The 24,132-nt window shown below is 45.9% G+C and overlaps 1 protein-coding gene across 2 annotated transcripts; it reads left to right on the top strand.

The window, feature by feature from the left end:
* Positions 1 to 12,855: 12,855 nt before the first annotated feature.
* Positions 12,856 to 24,050, top strand: Rhog (ras homolog family member G). 2 transcript variants are annotated; one of them, XM_027942580.2, is made up of 2 exons: positions 12,856 to 12,942; positions 22,844 to 24,050. In XM_027942580.2, exon 2 carries the CDS (start codon positions 22,912 to 22,914, stop codon positions 23,485 to 23,487), a length of 576 nt encoding a protein of 191 aa, XP_027798381.1. In that variant the 5' UTR covers positions 12,856 to 12,942; positions 22,844 to 22,911; the 3' UTR covers positions 23,488 to 24,050. The 2 variants fall into 2 exon arrangements, with proteins under 2 accessions (XP_027798381.1, XP_071472539.1); XM_071616438.1 differs by lacking the exon at positions 12,856 to 12,942 and adding an exon at positions 13,222 to 13,245.
* Positions 24,051 to 24,132: the final 82 nt, after the last annotated feature.

The following is a 24,132-nucleotide window of genomic DNA, read 5'->3' on the forward strand; positions in this document are numbered from 1 at the left end:
GCCCGGGACGGGCGGGGGCGTGCTCTCCCGCAGGCCCGCCCCGCGCCGCCCGGCCCCCAGCGAAGCCCGGGCCCGCCCCAGTGCCAGAGCTTATCCCGGAATAACCTGTTGGAAAAGGCTTCCCGGATCCCCCAGTCCCCGATGGGGTCTCCCGACCCCCCAGCCTATGCTGGTCTCCTCCAGGACCCCGGTCCCAAACCAAAGGTCAGGACCCTGCCTCCCTAGTTCCTCCGGATAGTCTCCCGCGCTAACCGCCCGCGCCCCTGACACGCAGTTGCTCAGGTAACCCAGGCCTGCGGCGGCGGCGGCGGTAGCTGCCCTGCCCTGATCTCCAGGCCGCGGTGCTGCTCCACTCGCCTCAGCTCTAGAGCCAGGCTGACAGAAATCCCGACACAACGACAGCACCCATGGAGCCGCCTGAGGCGACAAAAAGACCGTCTGGCTTTGGCGGGGGGGGGGGGGGGGGCGCGCTACCAGGCCCCCACTCTCAACCGGCCTTTCAGACTCCGCCCTCCCGCCTCTCCTCACAACCAATCAGCTTCCGCCTCTCTGCGACTTGGGAACCCGCGCGCTCCGTCGCCCGTGCGCAGCGGCCCCTGGTGAGCAAATCTAGGTAGTGTAGGCAGGACAAGCTCCTGGGAGGCCCTGCCCCTTTGCAGAGGGTTAGAGAGTGAAGGGAGGACCCGCCCTGAGGGAGGCCCATTAGGGCCAGTGAGCATTTACTTTCAGAGGAAATTATGACGAAAGCAAAATGAAATATCCAGACCCTGTATGTAAAATCCCCCTACACATATATTGAGTCTGAGCTAAAAGCGTTCTGAACACACCCTAACTAACCCTCCAAGTTAAGTTGGATGCCCTCGCTTAGCTCTCATAACCCGTTTTCCTACCTGCCTCTCAAACCCCCCACCCCTTGAGGTTTTTGCGGGTATGGCCTGTGGCTGGTTCCTCCCTGCATCTCGCTCTCCCAGCTCTCAAAGTCAGTTGAAAGAAGTGGCAGCGACTTGAGAACCAGTGCCCCAAAGAGAGCCTCATCTGGGCCTCCTTCAACAAAGCCTGCACTTCCTGTTCTTTTCTCAAGCACACTGTCAGCAGATCTTTACTGAAATCTCCTCTGTGCCCTACCCTGTCCTTGGCACCCAAGGCAGAGAAGGGTTTAAGCCCAGTCTCTTCTCTGACTGACAGTGCTAAACCATTCCTGTTTTGAGCAAGCTCTTTGAAGACCAGGACACGGATTTGCCCAACAGCTGCCTGGCTTAAGAGTTAGGCTGTTGATATAAAAATACATGTCTAACGTCATCTATTACTCTCTTAAGCTCCCATCACACTGAGTTGTTTTGTTGTTGTTTCTGTTTGTTTGTTTGTTTGTTTGTTTCAGTGCTGGGGATCAAATGGTCTTGAGCATGCTAGGCAAGCACTGTACCACTGAACTACATACCCCCAGCCCATGTCCTTCTTTAAGTTTCCCAAACAAAGCCACCTCACAGCATGCATATCTGCTGTAGCTTCTGCAGGGGAGGCTTTTCATATAACTAGGTGGCCTCCCATTCTTCCAGACACAGTTCTATGTCTGAAAGCTTAAAACTCCTACCCTAACCACCCCCTCAAAATCAGTTTGTGGTCAGAGTTGGACCATAGGTATGTGTGCTCTTACCCCCATAGTTAGGAGATTGAATTTTCAGAGGTCATTCTTCTCTGTGACACTTGGATCCAGCCATAGACTTTGCACATATTAGGTGCTCAGTAAAAGTTGGTTGTCATGCATTAGTTCATTTGAGCACTTTTTTTTTTTCCTCTCAGTACTAGGGATTGAGCCCAAGGGTGCTCTACCAGTAAGCTACATCCCCAGACCTTTTTAAAATTTTTATTTTGAAACAGGTTCACACTAAATTGCTGAAGCTGGCCTTGAACTTATGATTCTCCTGCCTCAGCCTCCCAAGACTCTCAGATTGTGCCATGCCTTGCAGATCACTCAAATATTTATTGAATAACAGCTATGTGCCGGAAAATTGGCCATACTAGAAGTCAAACCCATTATCTAGATTCAACTAATCCTAGACTCTGAGCAAGGAGTCTTAAACTACAAAAGGAGCAACTAGGTTATATGATTGAGAGAAGTAAGTGAGAGTAATAGGGAGTAGTGAGGATTATGGACTGGTGAGCAGACAGGAAGGTAGGACCACTGTTGACCGATTGTAAGTAAGAAGATAGAAATCTGAACTTTTATATGACAAATTCTTTTTGTAATATTGTACAACAAACTACAAAACCCAGGGCTGAGGATGTAGTTCAGTTTAGTGCTTGTGCTTTTCACACACAAAGCCCTAGGTTCAATCCCCAGCACCATGAAAATAAATAAAATATAAAACTCTTTATAGGAATTACTGGGATTATAGGCAAGTGCCATTGCACCCAGCCTAAACTGACTTTCTTTATTAATATCTTTTTTTTAGTTGTATATGGACACAATACCTTTATTTTTGCTTATTTGGTTTTTTTGTGGTGCTGGGGATCAAACGCAGTCCCTTGTGCTGCTAGGCAAGCACTCTACCACTGAGCCATAACCCCAGCCCTAGTATCTCATTCTTAATGTGGATCTCTAGATTTTGAATTTTTACTACTTATTTCCACAAAGAATCATTTAGGTTTGATAATTTTATAAGTACTTTTAAAGAAACAGTGCAAGAGTTTAATAGGTAGTGTTTTTAAGTTACTTAATAAAATTTTTATCCATTTTGAATTGTGTGGGACTCGGTAAATCGAATCATTTCTAATATGCATGGAAGTTTGATTCTTATGTAGTTTTTTATTTTGTGCTTGGCAGGTCATTGAAAACAATTGTTGATTGTTGTAATTTCTTACTGGTCATGTGGCAGGTTTTAGATATCCCTCCTCCATTTATATATTTCATCATTTCTTATGGGGAAAATTGCTTTGTAAAAAAGTGCATGGAAGTTTATTTCACTTTCTTGGGTAATAACAAGTTGCCATCAATTTTTAAGTTTGTAAAGTTTTTTTTTTTTAATCCTTTATATGCCACATCAAACACATCTGCAGCCCAGATTAATCACTCAGACTGCCAGTTTGTTGTTTCCGCTTAAGCCACCTACCTGTGCACTCATTTGGTTAAGAGAACATGCAAGAAAAGAACAAAGCAAAACATGCTTAACCCAATTTCCCTCAAATTTGCATCATTTCTCTTAGCCACTGTGTAATTTCTTTGGGGGTATAAGTCATAACCTATTTGGTACAAAAACCCTGTCTTAGAAGCAAGAAACCAGGGTTACCCTGGTTCACACCAAAACCTTAAACTTCTCAGAGCCTGTTGTATTTCCTATGAGGCTAAAATGGTGTCTAGGAACTAAAAATACTATTACCAAATGATCCAGCAATTCTACTTTGTGTATATATGTTTGGGCAAAAAATATGAAAGCAGGGTCTCAAATATTTGTATAACCATGTTCATAGCACCATTGTTCATGATAGTGAAAAGGTAGAAGTAATCCAAGTGTCCATTGATAGATGAAAGAATACACAAAATATTTTTATATAAATATAGATATAGATATATACACATATGTGATGAATATTATGCAGTCATATAAAGGAAGGGAATTCTGGGCTGCATAGGTAGCTCAGTGGTAAAGCACTTGCCTAGCACACACAAGCCCCTGGGTTTCATCCCTAGCACTTCCACACACATATACACAAAAAAGTGTTGCCAGGCATGGTGGCACATGCCTGTTATCTCAGCAACTCAGGAGGCTAAAGCAGTAGGATCACAAATTTCAAGCCTGGCCTAAGCAATTTAGTGAGACCCTGTCTTGAAATTTTTAAAGAGCTAGGGCTGCAGCTAGGTGGTAGAATTCTTGCCTAACATGTTCAAGGCCCTGGATTTAATCCCAAGACCACAAAAAAAGTGGTGGGGAAAGGAAATTCTTTATTTATTTTTTTTATTTTTTTAAATAAATCTTTATTTTATTTATTTATTTTTATGTGGTGTTAAGGATCTAACTCAGTGCCTTGTGCATGCAAAGCAAGCACTCTACCAACTGGGCTATATCCCCAGCCCAGGGGAAGGAAATTCTAACACACACTACTTCATGGATGAACCTTGAGAGCAATATACTAAGTAAAATAAGCCAGTCACCAAAAAAATAAAATACTGTGATTCCATTTATATAATGTACCTGGAGAGGTCACTTTCATAGAGACAGAACATAGAATGGTGTTTGTCAAAGGCTGGGAAAAGGGGAGGGGAGGGATAATGGGTTTGGTTTCGGTTTTACAAGATAAAAAGAGTTCTGGCAATTGGTTGTGCAACAGTGTGAATGTACTTAACATGACTGAATTATATACTTAAAAATTACTAAGGAAGCCAAGCATGGTAACACATGTCTGTAATCCCAGATACTCAAAGGCTGAGGCAAGAGGATCACAAGTTTAAGGCCAGCCTTGAAAACTTAGCAAGACTCTATCTCAAAATTAAAAGGGTTGGGGATGTAGCTCAGAGAGAAAACACCCTGGGATTCAATCCCAGTAGGGGAAGTGGAGGGTGGGGAGCCCGTGGTAGATTAAGATTTGAGGATATGATTCAGTGGTAAAGTGCTTGCCTAGTATGCACAAGATTCTGGGCTGGATCCCCAGCACCACAAAACCAGGTGCCATGGCACACACCTATAATCTCAGCTACTTGGGAGGCTGAGGCAGGATTGCTTACGCCCCAAAAGTACTTTCATTTTCTGGTGCTTGGGATCAAACCCAGGGCCTTGTGCGTGCAAGGCAAGCACTCTACCAACTGAGCTATATCCCCAGCCTATATGTTGTATTTTATTTAGAGACAGGGTCTCACTGAGTTGCTTAGCACCCTCGCTTTTGCTGAGGCTGGCTTTGAACTTGCAATCCTCCTGCCTGAGCCTCCCTCCTGTGCTGCTGGGTGCCACTGCACCCAACTGGTTTTCTTTTGTTGTTTGTTTTGCCTGGGGATTGAACCCAGGGCCTTGTGGGTACTAGGTGAGTGCTCTACCACAGGACTGCATTCCCAGCTCAAGCCCTACCTGGGCAACATAGTGAGGTCCTGTCTTTAAAAAAAAAAAAGATAATAAATTTTATGTTGCATACATTTTACCAGAATTCAAAATAAATGATGTCTAGGAGTCAACGCCATGGACAAGGCAATACAAAGAACATTCTAGTCTCATCTCTACCTCCATGATCATGATATAACATTAGAAAAGCCAGTTTCCCTCTGGATCTATCTCCTTAATCATAGAATGAGTTCCTACTAGATTATGGACCCAGTTTAACTTTACTGTTCTACAAGATAGTAAAACCTGAAACATCATGGATCTTCTTGGATCAGAAGCTGTAACTCTAACCTCAGTAACCTTATGGTATGTCCCTGCTTAAGTATAGCCTCTGCAAGAATTCCTCACCTCATTGTAAATATCAGGATGAAACAGAACTTTCTTCCCCACCCACCTCCATACCTCTCATTTATTTCTTCATCATTTTTGGTACCGGGATTGAACCCAGGAACATTTAACCACTGAGCCACAACCCTGGCCCTTTTTATTCTTTATTTTGCGACAGCATCTTAGGGCCTCACTAAGTTGCTGAGGGTGCCTCTGAAGTTGTGATCCTCCTGCCTCAGCCTCCAGAGTTGCTGGCATTAATGTCATGAGCTACCACTCCCATTTCCCCCATCCCTCTCTTTTTAAAACCAATACACCAAGCCTTTACCATGTGCCAAGTATGTCTCCCTTGCATCACTCTTTAGGTTTTTAAGTTTTGGGTTTTGGTTTTGGAGAGGAGTACTAGGGATTGAACTCGGGGGCACTTGACCACTAAGCCACATCCCCAGCCCTATTTTGCGTTTTATTTAGAGACAGGGTCTCACTGAGTTGCTTAGCACCTCGCTGTTGCTGAGGCTGGCTGAACTCGCAATCCTCCTGCTTCAGGCTCCTGAGCTGCTGGAATTACAGGCGTGAGTCACAATGCCCAGCTCCCCAGTCTCTTTTATTTTTTATTTTGAGACAGGGTCTTGCAAATTGCTGAAGCTAGCCTCGAACTTGTGATCCTCCTGCCTGGGACTCCTGAGTCGCTGGGATTACAGGTGTACACTACCATACCCTACCCTTTTTTGTTTGTTTGTTTTTGAGACAGCATCCCCCTAAATTGTCAAGGCTGTTCTTGAATATGTGATTCTTCTGTCTCTGGAATTACAGGTGTGGATCACCTTGCCCAGCTAGATTAAACTAATTCTTATGTCTCCATTCTACTATTTTTAAGAACTTTCACATCATCTATTATCTCATCTCTTCCTCATAGCAACTCTGCTAGATAAAGACAGAGGCTATAATAATTTTATAAATGAAAAAATGAAGCTGAGAAGTGGTAGATTGAAAACCAACTTGCTTTCTCCTCTGAGATTTCCTCCCCATCCTTTAAGTCTCAGTTCAAGTGAAATAAAAACATTCATTTTTTAACCAATGATGACAGTCATGATGAACTAAGGATTACGATTTTAAAACAGAAAGAAAAATAACTCCAAATCATCCCTTCCTTTGGTACCTTCCTGATTTGCCCTGTCTCTCTAGTCTATACCTTAAAGTGCTTAGATAACTAAATTTTGATTATCTAATAAGCATCTCTCTTTTCCCATTAGCCTCTGAACTCATCAAGGACTGCATTTCATTTATCTTTATATTCTCACAGGCTAGGTTGCCCTGTACATAGCTAATACATAAGTGTTTGGCTGAGTGAATGAATGAATTAGGTATGTTCTGTACAGCAGCCTAACTATCCTTCCTTTCATCACAGATTTCTGGTCACCGATAGCTTTCATTTGGAAAATGAAAGAAACTTGGTAGAAGTGTATTCAAGTGGGAAATCTGCTGGAAAAAATTAAGGAATCCCTGAGCTTGGGCTGTGATAATAGTGGTGCTCCCTGGTGTCCAAAAAAGAAAAGTATAGATATCACTCTGAGAAATAGCCTAAGATCTGGCAGGTAGGGAATGAGGAGAGAACTTGGCTTAGAAGCAACAGAGCATCATCTCCCCTTCCAGAATCAGTTCTAGAATCTTACTACCAATGTTAATTTATTCATTTAACAATACTGAATCAAGCATAGTAGCCCATGCCTGTAATCCCAGCTACTTGAGAGGCTGAGTCCAGATCACAAGTTTGAGGCCAGCCTGAGCAACTTAGCAAGATTCTGTCTCAAAATAAAAAATAAAAATGGCTGAGGATTAGGGGCTGGGATTGTGACTCAGTGGTAGAGTGCTCGCCTAGCATAGGCGGGACCCAGGTTCGAGTCTCAGCACCACATAAAAATAAAGACATTGTGTTGTGTCCATCTACACATAAAAAAATAAATAAATATTTTTTAAAAAAAGAGTTTAAAAAAAATGGCTGGGGATTGGGGTTGTGGCTTAGTGGTAGAACGCTTGCCTAGCATTGTGAGGCACTGGGTTTGATTCTCAGCACCACATATAATTGAATAAAGTCCATTGAAAACTGAAAAGAAAAATTTTTTAAAAATGGCTGGGGATATGGTTCAGTTGTAGAGTACTCCTGGGTTTGAGGATTGCTACAGGGGTATGTGAAAGGCCACAGTGGGGGGACAAGTAACTACCTAATGCAGTCAAGGAGGCTGTGTGGAAGCATAGATTCTGGGACAGGGGAAGGTGAAGCAAGTGGAAAGTTTCTGGAATCAGACATCTTAGATTCACAGCAAAGCTCTGATATATGACTCTGGGCAAGTAACCTCTCTGGCTTCAGTTTCTCTATCTGAAAAAAAGAATTCTGTAAATCTTAGATGACTTCATATATGTAATTAGAACAGTGCCTAGCTTAGCTTTGAATTTGGAAGGAACTAGTCTGTGCTAGGTATTATATTAAACATGCTATAGCAAATCAACATTCAAACTGGGCACAATGGGAATCCCAGCAACACAGAAGGTTAAGGCATGAGGATCAAAAGTTCAAGACCAGCCCCAGCAACTTAGCAGGACCCTATCTCAAAATACAAAATAAAAAGGGTTGGGAATGTATCCCAGTGGTACAGCAATCCCCAGGTGCAATCCCTAGTATCCCAAACAAAACAAAACACCAAATATTTACTAAGCAAAGTATTTATATAATAAAAACACTGTCCTAGGGCTGGGGTTGTAGCTCAGTGGTTGAGCGCTTGCCTTGCATGGCACTGGGTTCGATTCTCAGCACCACATCAAAGAATAAATAAATAAAACAAAGATATTGTGTCCATCTACAACTAAAAAAAAAAAAAAGAAAGAAAGAAAGAAAAAGAAAATACTTAAAAAAAAAAAAAAAAAAACACTGTCCTAGGCACTGGGAATATAGCATTAATAAAATAGGCAAAACTTCTTGCTCTCATGGAGCTTACATGTTATCTCATATGATTAATATCCACAGCAATCTTATGATATAGATATAGAGGAAAGAAGAAAATTAAGCCTCTGACAAGTCAAATTTTCCTATCTGTAGGTGTTTTTATTTATAAGGTGAAGATAACATTACCTGCCTAATAGAATTGTTATATTAATAAAAGTGTAAAGCATGTCTAAGTTACTTTATTAAAATATTCCATAACTTGTCCAAGGTCACACAGCAAGTAGAGGGCAAAGATGAACATTAGAGGAGAAAGGGAGCAGACAAAGAATACTGAATCAGTTGAGCATCTTAGAGTTGAGTTGTTCTTGGAACACTAGGACTGAGGAAGGAACAATTTTCCAGGGGGGATTATGACAGATGACCTAGGTACCACCCAATTTGGAAAATCTCAGAGATGCAAAGGAGTCCTGGAAGCAAACAGGACAATTATTGTTCTGCCTGCCTGGTAGGAGGGACTCTCCTGGAGGAGAGGCCACTGTCCCATCCCCCACCATCCACTTAGTTCCTTAAGGGAGTCAAGTACAACGGATCAGAAGACATGACTCTAGAACTTTGTCACTTCCCTTGTTAGTTCTTTCTACTGTCTCCTATCTTTCCTGTCAAAGCCCACAAAATGGTACACTGATCTTATCTTTGGCAGTATCAATAAAGAGGAGTAATAAAAAGGAGACAGCATTCTACTCCTCAGGCAGGCTGAGAGAAGAAAGAGAAAGGGATCAAGAGGAGACCCAAGTAGGCTGAGTACTTGAAGCCACATCAAAGACAAAGGAGAATGTAGAATTAAGGTTAGCCAAAGGGGCTTGGACCTGAGCTGAGCAGAAGTCCTCAATGGGTCACAGTATTACAGGAGCTGGAGTTCACTGAGACCCATTTAGAAGATATCAGGGCACAAGTGACATCATCTAGGACCTTTCTCCTCCAGCTCTCCCCACCCTGCTCTTTCAGGAAAACTGAATGAGCTTTAACGTTTTGATTTTGAGAGAGAGGGAATTATTGATTAAGGTGGAAAAAAAATTAAAACATTATTTGGACATAAAAATTAATGTTTATTTGTGATACCATTGGACAACTTGCTAGCCATTCTACATGCATTATCTAATCCCCCCAATCTCACAAAGCACTATTTGTCATTTCTATTTTAAAATGAAACTAAAACTGAGAAGTTACCTCTGTTATATGCTCTTGTTGTGCTCTATACTTTTGTATAATTACCTGTTATTTTTATTTGCTTTTTATGGTGCCAGGGATTGAATTTGGGGCTTCACACACATGCTAGGCAAGGGCTATAAACTAAGCTACAAACCCAGCCTTGATTACCTGCTTAAGGTCTGTCTTCTGTGCTAATAACAAGAGGGTAGAGACTTGTCTTGTGTTTTCTTCAGTTCATTACTGGCATGTAAACACTATGCCTGGCACCAAGAAGATTTTCAATAAATATGCATGGAAAAAATTGAATGCAAGAGGCCATGTGACTTGTTAAAGGCCACACTGAACATGTTAGTACCAGGATTTGCGTCCTGAAATGTGCGGCTCCAGAACATGTCTATGAACTTTATTTACTCTATCAAGTACTTTCATATATTGTCTCACTTCTAAATGTCCAGGCTTGGTGTCCTTGTCTTCAACTGTTTATGAGTACTCACACACATACTCAAGAACTCATCTATTCAGGAAAAGCTGGGGAGAGAGTAGGAAAAAGAAAGAGCCCATCTGGGATTCTGCCCTTTTCTACCCTCTTCAGCTCAGCATCATCCTTCTCTAATAAGCCCTTGTGGGCAATTTCACCTGCCCTCTCCCTCTCCTCTGATCATAATGGCCTTTTATGTATCTATTGCATGAAAGTGGCTCCAAGGGGCTGAGGCTGTGGCTCAGTGGTAGTGCACTTGCCTAGCACATGTGAGGCACTGGGCTCGATCCCCAGCACCACATAAAAAAACAAAGATATTGTGTAAAAAAAAAAAAAAGTGGCTCCAAATCACCTGGACTCTGCTGGACTCTGATGATTCTGTCTTGCCTGTCAAAGCAAGTGTTTACATATATTAGTAACTTATTAAAGCAATTTAATTCCACAATGTTTACTGAAAAAAAAAATGTGTTCTTAAGCCTGCTTATGCCAGGCCCAATGAGTAGACACAAAGATGAATCAGACACAACCTCAAAGGAGGAGGAGGAGACAGACATTAGGCTCTGATATAATTTACTACAACACAAAGCATGATGACCTAAGTGGTATTAACCTATGAGCAATGTGCTATATGAATAAACCTTAATTGTTTAATTATTATTCTGAAGAGTGCATCATAGAAGGTCAGAGCTCAAAGGTATCATCTAGTTCAAACCCTTGTTTTCTTGTGGAGGAGTCTGAGACCTAGAAAGGTAGCGCTTACCTAAAATCTCACCAGTCTATCCAGCTGAGCTAAGACTAGACTTCAAGGTCTTCTGAAGCCCAGCCCTGGGCTCTTTCCTCCTCTGATAACTTCATCTGCAACAGTCTCTTAACCCACCAGACCATGAGATCCTCAAGGCAGGTTATCCCTCCTGAATTAGGGCAAGGCAAGCCCAATACAGTCAGAAGCTCAGGAAGTACACTCTAACCTATGGATGACAATTCAGTCTTTTTTGTTTTATTTTTGGTAGGGAGGATTGAACCTGGGGACATCTACCACTGAGCCACATCCCCAACTCTTTTTATTTTGAGAGAGGGTCTTGCTAAATTGGCCTCAAACTTTCAATTCCCCTGCCTCAGTCTTCCAGGATCACAGGAATGCATGACCACTGCACCCAATCCAGTTTTCTAATCTACTTCACCTTATGTGCACTCCGCCTGCGCCACTTTGCTTCTAAATTGATTTTCAAATATGTTTTGCAGGAAACTTTTTTTTTTAACTCTTTAACCAGAACAACAGTATATAAATCAGATAACAGCAAACTTTGTCTAAAGGAGAGGAGTCCAAAGCCCCACTATTTTCCTACTCTCAAATCTTGGGAAAGGAACTCTAAGGAACACGGCTCAAAAGCAAAAGTCACCCTTTTTCTAGTACATAATGTTTAATGGCTTCATAGAAGTCATTTTAATGTGTGATCGCCTCTGAACCCTGTCATTTATGGGACAATCTTTCTTCATCCATTAATGTGCTTTCAGCAGGGTATGAAGGGGGATGAAATTTTCCCCTAGTCTTTCCTGCCCTCCCCTCCCCACAGAAAGGAGTTTGTCTCAAAGGCGATAAGGACCAAAGAAGGGAGCAACTCCATACTCTGCCAGGAGAAGGACCTTGGAGACGAAATTCATCCACTTAAGAATTATTTACCAGTCTGAGTCTGACAGAGCCTCTAACTTCACTTCCAATAAAGTAGCCAGGCAGTGACAGCAGGGCTTTTACACCCATTCTCTGTTGTTTTCACAACCACCAGATAAGGGACAAATTATTCTATTTTACCAAAGACAGAATTGAGGCTCAGAAAAGATAAACTACATATTCCCGGGATTGACTAGACTCTTCATTTGGAAAGCCTCTGGAAGTCAGGCACCCTGTCTTGAACGCTGATTTTTCTCCACTACACCTGGCAGAGAGCTCTGCACATGGTGGGCGCTCAATATGTTGGCTCCGCGCTCAAGACCTGGGAGCATAAGCACCAGAGGGCGCCCATGAGTTCGTCCGCCAACCCGCCGCCCCCGGGGCCCATGCCGGACCTCAGGCCTGGGTGCGGTTCTTCGGCGCCAAGCAGCTAGCGCGCCCCAAGCGAGAACTGGGAGCAGGGGGAGCCCCATGATCTCCGTCCGCCCCGCCCCCCTCTTCCCCGGAGTTCGGCGGCGCCGAGCTGATGGGTGCGGAACAACGACACGACATCCTGTTTTTGGGGCCCGCAGCTCCGCCTGTGCCTCTGCTGATCGTGTCTTTCCCCGGGGTGCTGACGCCAGCTCCGCTTTCCCCAGTCTCCCCACCCTCCCCAGGGGTCTGGGGCCTTCCCACTGCTGAATCACCACCATCCCGCACTCCCCTGAGGCTCAGGGTAGGGGTGGGGACTGCCCCAGGCTGACCCATTATAGTTATACTCCAGCCAGCCTCGGCCACCGCTGGATCCCTGGCTTGGCTGAAGGCGCCAGGCCTAGGGTGCCTTTTCACCATTTCCCCGAAGGTTGGTGGGGATGAGACTCACGGGAAGAGAACGAATGCCTAGGTCTAGCTTAGGAACTCTGCGGGGACGGGGTAACCAGAAGGCGGGGAGACCTGACCTTGAGAGGCCTGACCTGAAGGGTCTCAGGGGAACAGGCTGGGGACTGAGGCAAGTGGGAAGCCCAAGACTAAGTCGGGCGCGAAGACCGAGGACACTCGGGTGCAAGGGTGAGGGGGAACGCGCCCGCGGACTTCCTGGTCGCGCCCCGCCCCAGCCTGGCCCGCCCCCGCGCCCCGCCCCGGCCCACCGGCCCGCCCCCCCCACTTCCTCCGGCCTCCCGCTCTCACTTCCTTCTCGAGCCCGGAGCCGCTGCCGCCGCCCCCAGATCCCCCGCTGCGGGGAGGGCACCAGGTGAGGCCCAGCCTGGGCCGGCGGGCAAGGGTCCTGGGGAGGGGAGCCTGGACCGGCCGGGACCCCGCGCGGGCGCGGGCTCTAGAAGTTTGCCTGCGGGAGGCCGCCGGCGGGAGGTTCTAGGCTCACTCCAAGTTGGGCAGGCGCGGCCAGCCGGGCGGGGCGAGGACCCAGCCACTTGGAGTCGGTGGCGGTTCGGTGAGGGTGGGTTTCCAGGGGCGATGACGGCTTGCAGAAGCCGCGAGAGACCCCTGAGGTCGGAGAGTCTCTGGCTCCGCGACAGAAGATTTTGAAGTGACAAAGGTTGGAGCTGGGAGTTGGGATTCAGAGGTGGTGTGTCCTCAAAAGTTGTGGGGAGTGTTCAGAAGTGTGAGGGGAGAGGGTCTCTGGGACGGAGAAGGCGCTCCCTCTGCTCTGGCAGTTGTGACATTTGTAAGGCTGAGATGGGGGCGGTGTATGGGGCCTCTGAAGCCCGACACTGCTGGGAAAGAGCTTTCTCCCTGGAAGATCCGATGCCAATTCAGACTCACTCTGAGGATGCAGCCTAGGGGGTCCCCTGCACTCAGGACGACCCTGCCCTCAGCTGCAGCTCCGCTGGCCCCATTCCTTTTCTGTTTTTCCGAACCCCAACCTCTCCATCCCTGGAGCTAAGCAACAGGTTCTTATTGTAGTAAGCAAACATGTGCTGTGCCTAGTTCACCTAAACGTAGCCTTGCACTTTTGGGGATAAACTGAGGAAGGAAAGGGCCTGCTCTAGTCCTGTGACTGGAGGTGGCAGAACTCATTCAGGACTGATAGTCACTGACAAGTTATAGGGCTGTAGCCTTAAGGAAGGATTGGGAATCATCTCCTAGGCTTTTCCCTCCTTAGTTCCCGAATTCTACATATACTGTCTTCCTGCACCCTTTCTTTAGGGCCTACCCACTTTCATCCTCTTCAGTCTCTTCCCCTACACACACAGATATGCCAAGGCCCAGACCTTACTCTTAGCATGTCCCTCTGTTCATCTTGGTTTCCTACAGACTCCCTCTTTACTTTTCTTTTTTTTTTTTTTTTAGACATTTACTTCTCACTTTTTTTTCATAATTTTTTTTTTTTTTTTTTTAGTTTTAGGTGGACACAATGTCTTTATTTTACATTTATGTGGTGCTGAGGATCGAACCCAATGCCTCATGCATGCTAGGCGAGCACTTTACCACTGAGCCACAATCCCAGCCCCTCCCTCTTTACTTTTCTTCCCAACTTCTGGCAGCCACACCTTTCACCTCCCTCATTGCTCTTGATCTCTCAGCCTGCACCTTCTGTCTGTCTCCTTCCGTTTCAGCTACTTATCTCCAGCTTCAGGATCAGGAACTACTGTAGAAAATTAGGCAAGTTTGAGAGACTTTCAAACCTCCCTGTCTTGGAGAGACAGGCTGCAGTCTCCCAATGATAGAGATGATTAAAAGGGCTAGAAATCTGTGTGTGTGTGTGTGTGTGTGTGTGTGTGTGCGCGCGCGCGCGCGCGCACATACAAGTGCCTGTGTTTCTACATCTTTATCTTGGCGACAAAATAACTGCCTTCACCCTTGAGAGCCCAGAGCAGAAGCCAGCAGAATAGAATGAAGGGAACCTGCAGTGGGTGACATTGTGGTTAGGCAGGAGGAAGCAGTCTATAGCAGTCAGGGGAGGGTGACACAGGAATAAGACTGGTGAGAGAGGCCATGGGAAATCAAAATCACCCCAACCCTGGGGTGCTCTACCAATAGGCCATGCCTGGCAACTGAGGGATAACCTAAACTTTGACTTTCAATACTTACTGGTTCCAACACCAACCAATGGGGAGAATGGGACAAACCAGTTAGTGTGATGGAAGAAAAGGGAGGGGACAAAGGCAGGATTCTGGAGAGAAGACTGCAGCTGGTTTAACTTCAGTCTTGTTTTTTTATTTCAAATCAAGAAAAGAAGGATGTAAGGCAGAGCTGTCTGCCCCCTCTTCACTGCTGTCCAGGCTGGGTACCCATGGTCCTGGTCTGTATCAGGATATTGGTAACCAGGAAGCCCTCTGGGGTTCTGCTAACCCTTTTTCCTCCAGGCATCTTTAATATTCCCCCTCTCACCTAGGACCCTCTTCTCTCACAGGAATTTCTCCCAATTCTGATTTTAGTCCCTCCTATTTCTAAAAGTGCTTGTCTCCATTCTTGAGCTCCTTCCGCAAGCCTTTGGGCTGCATGCTGAGAGATCTTTTTCTTTCTTCCTCCTCCAGTCTTCTGTGTTTATTAGAAATATACTCTCTACTAGAAAAAAAGAGAAGTGGAGAGGACCAAGTGCTACATTTTGGAGATCTCTCAAGCACAGCTATATTTAAGCATAGCTATCTTCATTCTCCATCTTGTCCTCTCCCGTCTCACAGTTGTCCCTCTTCCATAAGTTGTTTTTTCCAGTCCGGCCCTTCTACCCACCTGTCTCTCTTACTCTTATTTCTGGGAGGTACAGAGGTTTGGTCCCAGGAAGAAATCCAAGGCTTAGGGAAGGATGTGCATACAAGGCACTTTCCTAGCATCACAGCTCAATAAAAATCTCTAGAAGTCCTGATCCCTGGCCCGGAAAGCCAGTATTTGTTTTAGTATACTGCTTAACTAAGCAACCTACAGGATTGTGAGGGTAAAGATAGTATGGAAGAGACTCTCTTCCAGGCAAGATCTGGCCCCACTGAAAGTTTGAGCTAATTGCAAGAAAATCATGACTCGAAAAATATGACCAGGAAGTGAGGGATCTAAGTGGGAAAATACTATGAGGAAGGAAGTACAACTTAGGAAGTTACTATTGAGGTCATAGTTAAAGAAGTATGAATGGTCAATGCTGTGACATGAAAAGAAGTAGTGGTGTGACATTGTCATGGATCCTGGTTGAAAATCTGGAATTTAGATAGTTGTCTCTGGCAAGATGTTGGGGCAGATGAGATGGTTGGTATGAACTTTTAGGAGATTATGAGCAGAAGGATATGCGAGGTTGTGGCTATAGTGAGACAATTGGAAAGATATTAGGATGATGGTAGCTGGGGAACTGGGAATAAGAAGGGATTCCAGGCTCAAACTAGAGGCCCCTCTCTGTATATACATTGTTGATCATTAGAGATAAGGTTTGTAGGGGTCCGTGAGAAGAGTTAAGAAGGGAAACCAAAGACAAAGCCTAGGCCACCTCCCCAGATCAGACTGGTTTTCCTGTCCAGGGTCCAGCTTCCTCTTTTGTCCTCATCTCAAATGGGGGAGGGCATCTCCCCAGGAACTAAGGGCAGAGGAGGAGCTTCTTAGCTAGGGCAGGGCTGGCTGGCCAGTAATGTTAGTGCTAAATCATAAACACTGTATGTTGGGCTAGGCATGAGGACCTGGAAACTTAGAAGCAAAAGTGACTCAGAAATATGTCAACCTGACTCCTTTGGACCATAGTAGGGCCATCCTAAATGAAGTCAGAGAGATTGTGGGACCCTTCAGTTTAGAGGAACAGTTCTGAACTTCTCTCTGTGGAACTAACATCAGGCTAGAGATTAGGAGACCCAAGTCCTTGTCCTGGATTTGCAGCCAACTCTCTGTATAACCCTGGTCAACTTAGTTTCTCTTGGCTCTGTTTCAACATTAAGGAGTTGCATTATCAATACTTCCAAAGGGCACAGAGAATACTGATAGCTTGGAGACTCTCTCCCCTCCATGAAATTCCTAATTGCAGTGCCCCCATTCTGGCCACTCCTGTCCCCACCATCCTTGATATAATAGGCCTTCTCCAAAACACAAGGATTGCTATAAGTTAAGAGCTAAGAAGAAGGGAGAGTGTTGGGGATTTTGCCAGGGGCAGCAAGATTGGGGAGTACCCTGTCCCCACTCTGCCCCACTGATGGTGGAAAACTGATGCTAGAGTTTCCTCCCTGATGTTATTTTCCCTTGTGGAAACCCCCACAGGCCTTCAGTGAGGCTGATGGGCCTGAGCAGCCCTGGGTTTCTCTCTGGGTATTTTCAGGTGGGGGAGGCAGGCTTGGGAGAATGGCACTTCTGTATAGCCTCGTGTGAAATGAGCAAAGGCAAAGGAAGTGCCATTTCACAGGTCTTTCATGGGGCTCAGGGGCTGCTGGGGTGCTGAGCCACTGCTAGGCTGGAGGAGGAAGCCAGTGTGTGAGCATTTCTCTATGCTGCTTGGTGTGGGAGGGAGCTCCCCCAGCCAGAGCTGTCCTAGCCCTAGGGTTCACCCTTTGTGGAACACCTCAGGTTCCAGGATGGCCAGGGAAAATGGGAAGGATGGAGACTTATGTAAGGGTCCTACAGCCTTCTTAGCAACAATTGTCCTGTTTCCTGTATCTAGCCCCTAGAGATGGCATCAAGTCTCTTCTTACCCTACCTGACGTAGTGCAGGATTTATGCAGAGGCTGAAGGATAGAGAATGGCGATAGCTTGAGAATCCTCCCGCATGGATTTTTTTTTTTTTTTTTTTTTTTTAAGCCTGGGAACTAAGCTCTCTGTTCTTCCTTGCTAGTGGGGAGAAGGGGAAGAAAGAGAGACTCAGCCCTTGGCCTGGTCCCAGCCCCACACTGACCTCATGTCTCCCCCTAGCTTCTTCCTCCCAGCCCAGCTGCAGCCAGCTGCACCCTGTGGGCCTCCTTGTATTACCTCTCTCCCCTCCCTTCAAAACAAATAAACAGGGGCTGGGGATGTGGCTCAAGCAGTAGCGCGCTCGCCTGGCATGGGTGCGCCCTGGGTTCGATCCTCAGCACCACATACAAACAAAGATGTTGTGTCTGCCAAAAACTAAAATGTAAATAAAAATATTAAAAAATATTAAAAAAAAAAAAACAAATAAACAAACAAACAGACTTACGGGCCTTTCCAACAGTTCCTCTACCCCTTGCCTATATTTGACCAAGGGTCTTTAGATAGTCCAATCCAGTTCTTATCCTTTTGGATTTGGACAGGACATTTTTTCCTACCCATCTTCCTCATCCCCTCTGAGCTAGCTCTGTTTGCTTCACCCCCTTGCCCTTCCAGCCAGGGACAAAGCAATATAACTTGTGTATGTTACCCTAACTTCATGCTCCTCCAGGTGAGAAAGAAGTTGGCTACCTTTGTCCTGCATCCTTTGAGCACAGAAGCTCTCCTTGTTCCCAACATCAATGTCTGTGAATTGATGGGGTAGGAGGTGTGTGTCAGCCTGTAGCTTTTGCTCAGCCTTCTGCTGGATTTCAGCAAATAAATGAAATACAGATTTCCCTCCCTATGAGGCATCAAGTTATTTCAGCAAAATGAATAAAACAGTCAGTCAGTACTGGGAAAGGTAAGGCAGGAGAGGAGGTTGCTATAATCTAGAGAAACTGAGGAGCAGAACTGGGCTTTGATGGACAGGAAGAATCTGAAGACGGTGAGCAGCATTCCAGGAAGAGGTATTCTTGTGTGCAGAGTCATTAAGGACAGATTGAGCCCATTCATTTATTTACTGACAGCCACTGTGCTGTGTTCAGCTCAGGGAGACAGAAATCAGCCAGGACCTTGCCCTCTAGGCCCTCTAACAACAAGAGATAAGATTCAGATCAGCCTGCATGTGATACAAGAATAAGAGAGACAGGGACCAGACTTTGGATAGGATAAGTCACTTGTGACTTGGGTAATTCACAAAAACTTTGCTGGAGGAGGTGGCAGAGTGCTTGGCTCCGTATCACTACTTTGTTTTGGGGAACAAAATATAGAGGCCACCTCGTAGAGGATCGTGGTAGTATGGCCAGAGCTGAGGGTTAGGATGCCCAGAGATACATTAGAGTTAGAATGAGATTCAAGAGGGCTGCAAAGGAGAACCCCGTGTAAGAGAGGCAGTCTAGAAAGCCCATTGCCTCTACACTTGCCCATTCTAGAGCCAATTCCTCCCCTCCCCCATCCCAGTTGGGACACTTCCCCCTGCTCTAACGGCCACAGAGATCTGGCAATCAGGCAAACATCAGTGCTTCCTTTTCCTCCCAGCTTCTGTGCCTGTCCAGGCCACACCCCAAGCCCAGGGCCTACTGGGTGCAGGCTGGGCTACAGGGAACACCCTCCTAGGGTTGGCCATGCATGAGTTATGCTCCCATGGACTCCCTGCTGGAACCAATTCAGGCAAATACTAGGGAGAGAGGTTTTTGCTTATCCTAGTCTTAGCTTTTTGGTGTCATTACTCTCCAGTAAGATTTCAGCACTATGGTTTTGGCTGAGATGGGGCAATCCAATCCTGGTTTCTGGAGGGATCTATCCAGATCTCAGTAAAGAGGCAGGTGCAAACAGATCAAAATGCAGTAGTTGTACACTGTTGTATATGCAGCCCTATATTCACAGCTTTTTTGCAGTTGAAAGAAGACCAGCCTCCAGCATTGGAGGGGCATTCATAGCTGAGTAACTTATGTATGACTATTGGAAAAGGAGAATCACATGAGTCAAAGCAGGGTTAAAAGGGTTGGCCATTATATGGAAATTCAAAGATGAATTCAGTAGCCTCATGGGATGGTGAGATTTAAGCTAGTCCTTGAGGAGTCAGGAAGAATTTTTTTTCCCCCCCAGTACTGAGGATTAAACCTAGGGGTGCTTAACTACTGGGTCACATCCCCAGTCCTTTTAAAAATATTTTAGTTAGAGACAGGGTCTGCTGAATTGCTAAGTGCTTTGCTAAATTGCTGAGGCTAGGCTGGCTTTGAACTCATGATCCTCCTGCTTTAGCCTCCCAAGCTGCTGGGATTACAGGCATGTGCCACTGCACCCAGTTTAAGAGTCAGGAAGATCTGTGCAAGGGAAAGGGAATGGCAACAGGGGGAAAAAAAAAGTTAAAAAGTTCAAAGGCAAGAATTATCCTGGTTTGTCTGCAGAAGTCACTGAAGACCTCTCGGGTATGAGGAGCTGGGAATTCACACTTGGAAACTACCTACTTTGTATACACATTGTATATTAACGCACTTAATTCTTATAGTAACCCTATAAGGTTTATACTGTTGCTACTGCACTTAAAAGATAAAGAAATTGAAGCTTAGAGAGACAAATCTTTATATGTCTAGGGTCATATAAGATAAGAGGTAGAACTAGGCTTTAAACACAGGTCTATATGCATCCAAAACTCCTTTCAGATTTTGAAGAACTCTGAATGACAAAATGAAGGACCAGGCATGACCTGAATTAAATTTGGAAAAGCCAGAACAAGTCCTTGTAGTTTAGCTAATACATACATCTACAAACATCAATTTATTTATTAAATGAAGATTTTTTTTTTTTTTAATGCCACTTAAAGTCAACCCTAACCCCAGGAGGGCTACTCTTGATTTAGCATCCTACAGCATTGACATCCCTTCTTTTTTGGCATACATTAGACCCTACCTTTTAGCATATGCACTCCTTAAATGGGCTAGGGGAACTTATTCAATCCAGTTCCGGCCAAAGGGTTTCTGAGAAAAGGGTTGTCCTGGGAGAGAGGATGAGGTTCTGAACTAAATGTGAATAGGGAAAATTGGGCTGCTGCCACCGCTCAAACTTATGCATACTCAATGCTTCCTGCCTCTTGGGATGAAAGGCTTTGTTTCTGTTACCTCCTGTGTGTACAGTACATTACAGTTTACAGAGCATATTCATTATCATGCTTAGGATTCTCCATGCATCCTCCTGAGGCTGGGAGGTCAAATATTATCACTCCTGTTGTAGTGATGAAGAAACTGAGGCTCCAGGAAGGGAAGTCACTTATTTGCTCAAGGTCACATAGTTAGCTGGTTATGGGTAACTTGGAGACTATGTGATTCATTGAGGAAAACAGTCTTTTAGAGTACAAAACTGGGCTTGTGTCCTGGCTCCCATACTAACTGTGTGACATTGGGTTACTATAACTGCTCTGAGTTTGTTTCCTCTGTCAGTAGAACCAAGTGACATTGTACTGTATAAAGCCCATGTTAGGGCATTTTATGAAGGGTCAAGGAGGTCAGATTTAGGTATCTGGTGCTCTTGGCCTTATACCACACCTTGTTTTGGATACTACCTCATTCATAATCCATTTCCGGTGTCAGTTGTTTCCTCACTGGCCCGGAAGCTACCCTCTCCCTCCCTGCTCCTTTGAGGGCCGATTTACTGATTGTTGGTTGATAACTACATCCCTAGAGAGCCATTTGTACTTTCAGTCTCTTGGGGCTTATAACTGCTGGCCAGAGTTCCCTCCTTGCTTTCCTGCCTGGGCCAGCCCATTGCTAGGCTTGTGGGAGTGAGTTCTCAAAGGCCACACCCACTCCCCTACTTTATGTGGAACTGGAAGATTACAGGCCCAGGAGTTCTGCTATAAAACGCCAGGGCCTCCAGATAATCCAGTGGGCACAAGTAGTAGCACCTACTTCTACTGCCTTTTGTCACAAGCATTTTCGGCTGTTTCCAGGAAAGGGAAACTGAGGCCCAGAAAGGGTAAGTGTCTCATGTTTGGTTGCAGTGAGTCAGGAGACCTAGGGCTAGAACTTAAGTCTCTGGACTTCCACTCTGAGATTCTCTCCACTGCCCTAGAGGGCCCTTGGTTCCTTTCTTGACCCATTTTCTGAGGATTTCTACCTAGATGTCCTGAGGCTGAGCAACATACATACTCTGATGCAAATAAGGTGGAAATACTGTCAGTGTTAACCAGAGAGGCAGCCTTATAAAAGTCAAACCATTTCTTTCCCAACTGGTCCCAGGGGAAACTGGCCTAAAAGAGAACTGGGACTAAGTCCTTTGTCCTTTTTTCCAGCCCCCACACCACCAAAGTTCCTTTTCTACTTTGCAGTAGACAGACAGACAGACAGACACACACACACACACACACACACTGTCTGATTTTTGAGACTTTTGAACTGAGAGATCAAATGTTGGGATCCATATTTTGTAGACTCTGTAGTAGATCACTACAGTACTAGTGTATTGTACCCTCCTTTGTTTGTGCTACCTTGGGAAAAATAAAAATAGCTGATATTTATTGACCAGGTACTATTCTAAATGCTTTACGATTTCTAAAATAGGCAAATGTGATGGCACCATACTTGTAATCCCAGTGTCTGGGAGGCTGAGGCAGGGATATCACAAGTTCAAGGTCAGCTTCAACAACTTATTGAGATCCTGTTTCAAAATAAAAAGGACTGGGGATGTGGCTTAGTAGTAGAGTGGCCCTGGGTTCAATTCCCAGTACTGGGAGGAGAATACACACACTCACATACACAAACATATATATAAAACTCACATTAACCAATGACGTTATTATTTTATCCCCACATTACGGATAAGAAAAAGAGGCATAGAGGGGCTAAGTGGTTTGTCCAGGGTCACAGCTAGAAAAGAGCAGAACCAGGATTTGACCTTAAATTATCCTAATATCAGTGCTGATGTGTTTCCCACCACATTACATTGCTTTTTTGTAACATGTTGCTGGATATTGCTCATTTGTATCTCTCTTTCTCTCTCTAATTGGGGATAATGTCAGGTTGAGGAAGTAGGAGCTGGTTTCTGTGTGTAGGAGCAGGGGGGACACTGGTTGGCCTATTGGGTCCACCTTGGCCTGGGTGAGCACATGAGAATACCTGGTGTTCCCAAGCAGAGTTGGGCAGGGCCCAAAACACATTTCTTGTGTTTTATTTAGAGACAGTGTCTCACTAAGTTGCTTAGGGTCTCACTAAGTTGCTGAGGTTGGCTTTGAACTTGCGATCTTCCTGTCTCAGCCTCCTGGGCCACTGGGATTAAAGGAGTGTGCCACCATGCCAAGTCCTATGGTCTTCTTTAAGGGTCACAAGGGAGTCCTTTGTCTGAGGACAGATAAGGTGCCAAGGCAAAACTGGTGCAAGGGGGCAGGTGCAGCCTCCAAGCAGAATGCCATTCTTCTTCCCAACAGGTAGAAGCCTTCTTAACCAAGTGTCCCTCTCATTTCTCCATAGGTCACTGCATCCAGAGGGGCCCAGAAGAGGCAGGAGGCACTGCCTCCACTACTATAGCTTTATCCACAATGCAGAGCATCAAGTGTGTGGTGGTGGGCGATGGGGCTGTGGGCAAGACGTGCCTGCTCATCTGCTATACAACTAATGCCTTCCCCAAGGAGTACATCCCCACAGTGTTCGACAATTACAGTGCCCAGAGTGCAGTTGATGGGCGCACAGTGAACCTGAACCTGTGGGACACTGCGGGCCAGGAGGAATATGACCGCCTCCGCACACTCTCCTACCCCCAGACCAACGTCTTTGTCATCTGTTTCTCCATTGCCAGTCCACCCTCCTACGAGAACGTGAGGCACAAGTGGCATCCAGAGGTGTGCCACCACTGCCCTGATGTGCCCATCCTCCTGGTGGGCACTAAGAAGGACCTGAGATCTCAGCCTGATACCCTACGGCGCCTCAAGGAGCAGGGCCAAGCGCCCATCACACCTCAGCAAGGCCAGGCACTGGCCAAGCAGATCCATGCTGTGCGCTACCTCGAGTGCTCTGCCCTGCAGCAGGACGGCGTCAAGGAAGTGTTTGCTGAGGCTGTCCGGGCTGTGCTGAACCCCACGCCAATCAAGCGTGGGCGGTCCTGCATCCTCTTATGACCTTGGCCCTCAGCTTGGAGGCTGCCCCTGACCCCCCACCAGTTGTGCCTTGGCGCCTTGTCTGCCCCCAGCTGTGCCTTAAGGACTAATTCTGGCATCCCTTGCCAGGGGGCTCCCTGAATACCTTTTTTTCCTTAAGGAGACCCATGGGAAATGGACTTTGGGTCCTACCCCACTCTGCTTGAGAACACCAGGTATTCTCATGAGCTCACCTGGGCCAAGGTTGACCCTCCCCAAGAGGCCAACCCAGTGTCTCCACCTCTCACATTTTCTGCTACTGACCAGTCATCCAGCTTTCCACAAAGTTGTTGCCTATTGTGGTGCCTCCTCTCAGGTTAGGGGCTATCAGCCATCTCTAACCTCTGCCCTTGCTGCTCTTGGAATTGCCCCCCAAGATGTCTTCTCCCTCCCCCAAGGAAGGAGCCACAGAATCCTGAGAAGATAAATGTGTCCTAACCTGCCCCCATGTGCCCAGGCCTTATGCATTTGCTGACTGACTCAGCCCCCATGCTCCTGGGGGCCTTTCCTACCCCCAACAGCATCAATAAAACCTCCTGTCTCCAGTGACCCTGGCTCCTCCCTGTGTGCTGGGCATTAGGGGGTGGGCATGGACTAGGGCTCCCCAGAGACTGGGAGGCTTTTGTT

This window comes from Marmota flaviventris, chromosome 9 (genome assembly GCF_047511675.1).
Source record: "Marmota flaviventris isolate mMarFla1 chromosome 9, mMarFla1.hap1, whole genome shotgun sequence".
Classification (NCBI taxonomy): Eukaryota; Metazoa; Chordata; class Mammalia; order Rodentia; family Sciuridae; genus Marmota; species Marmota flaviventris.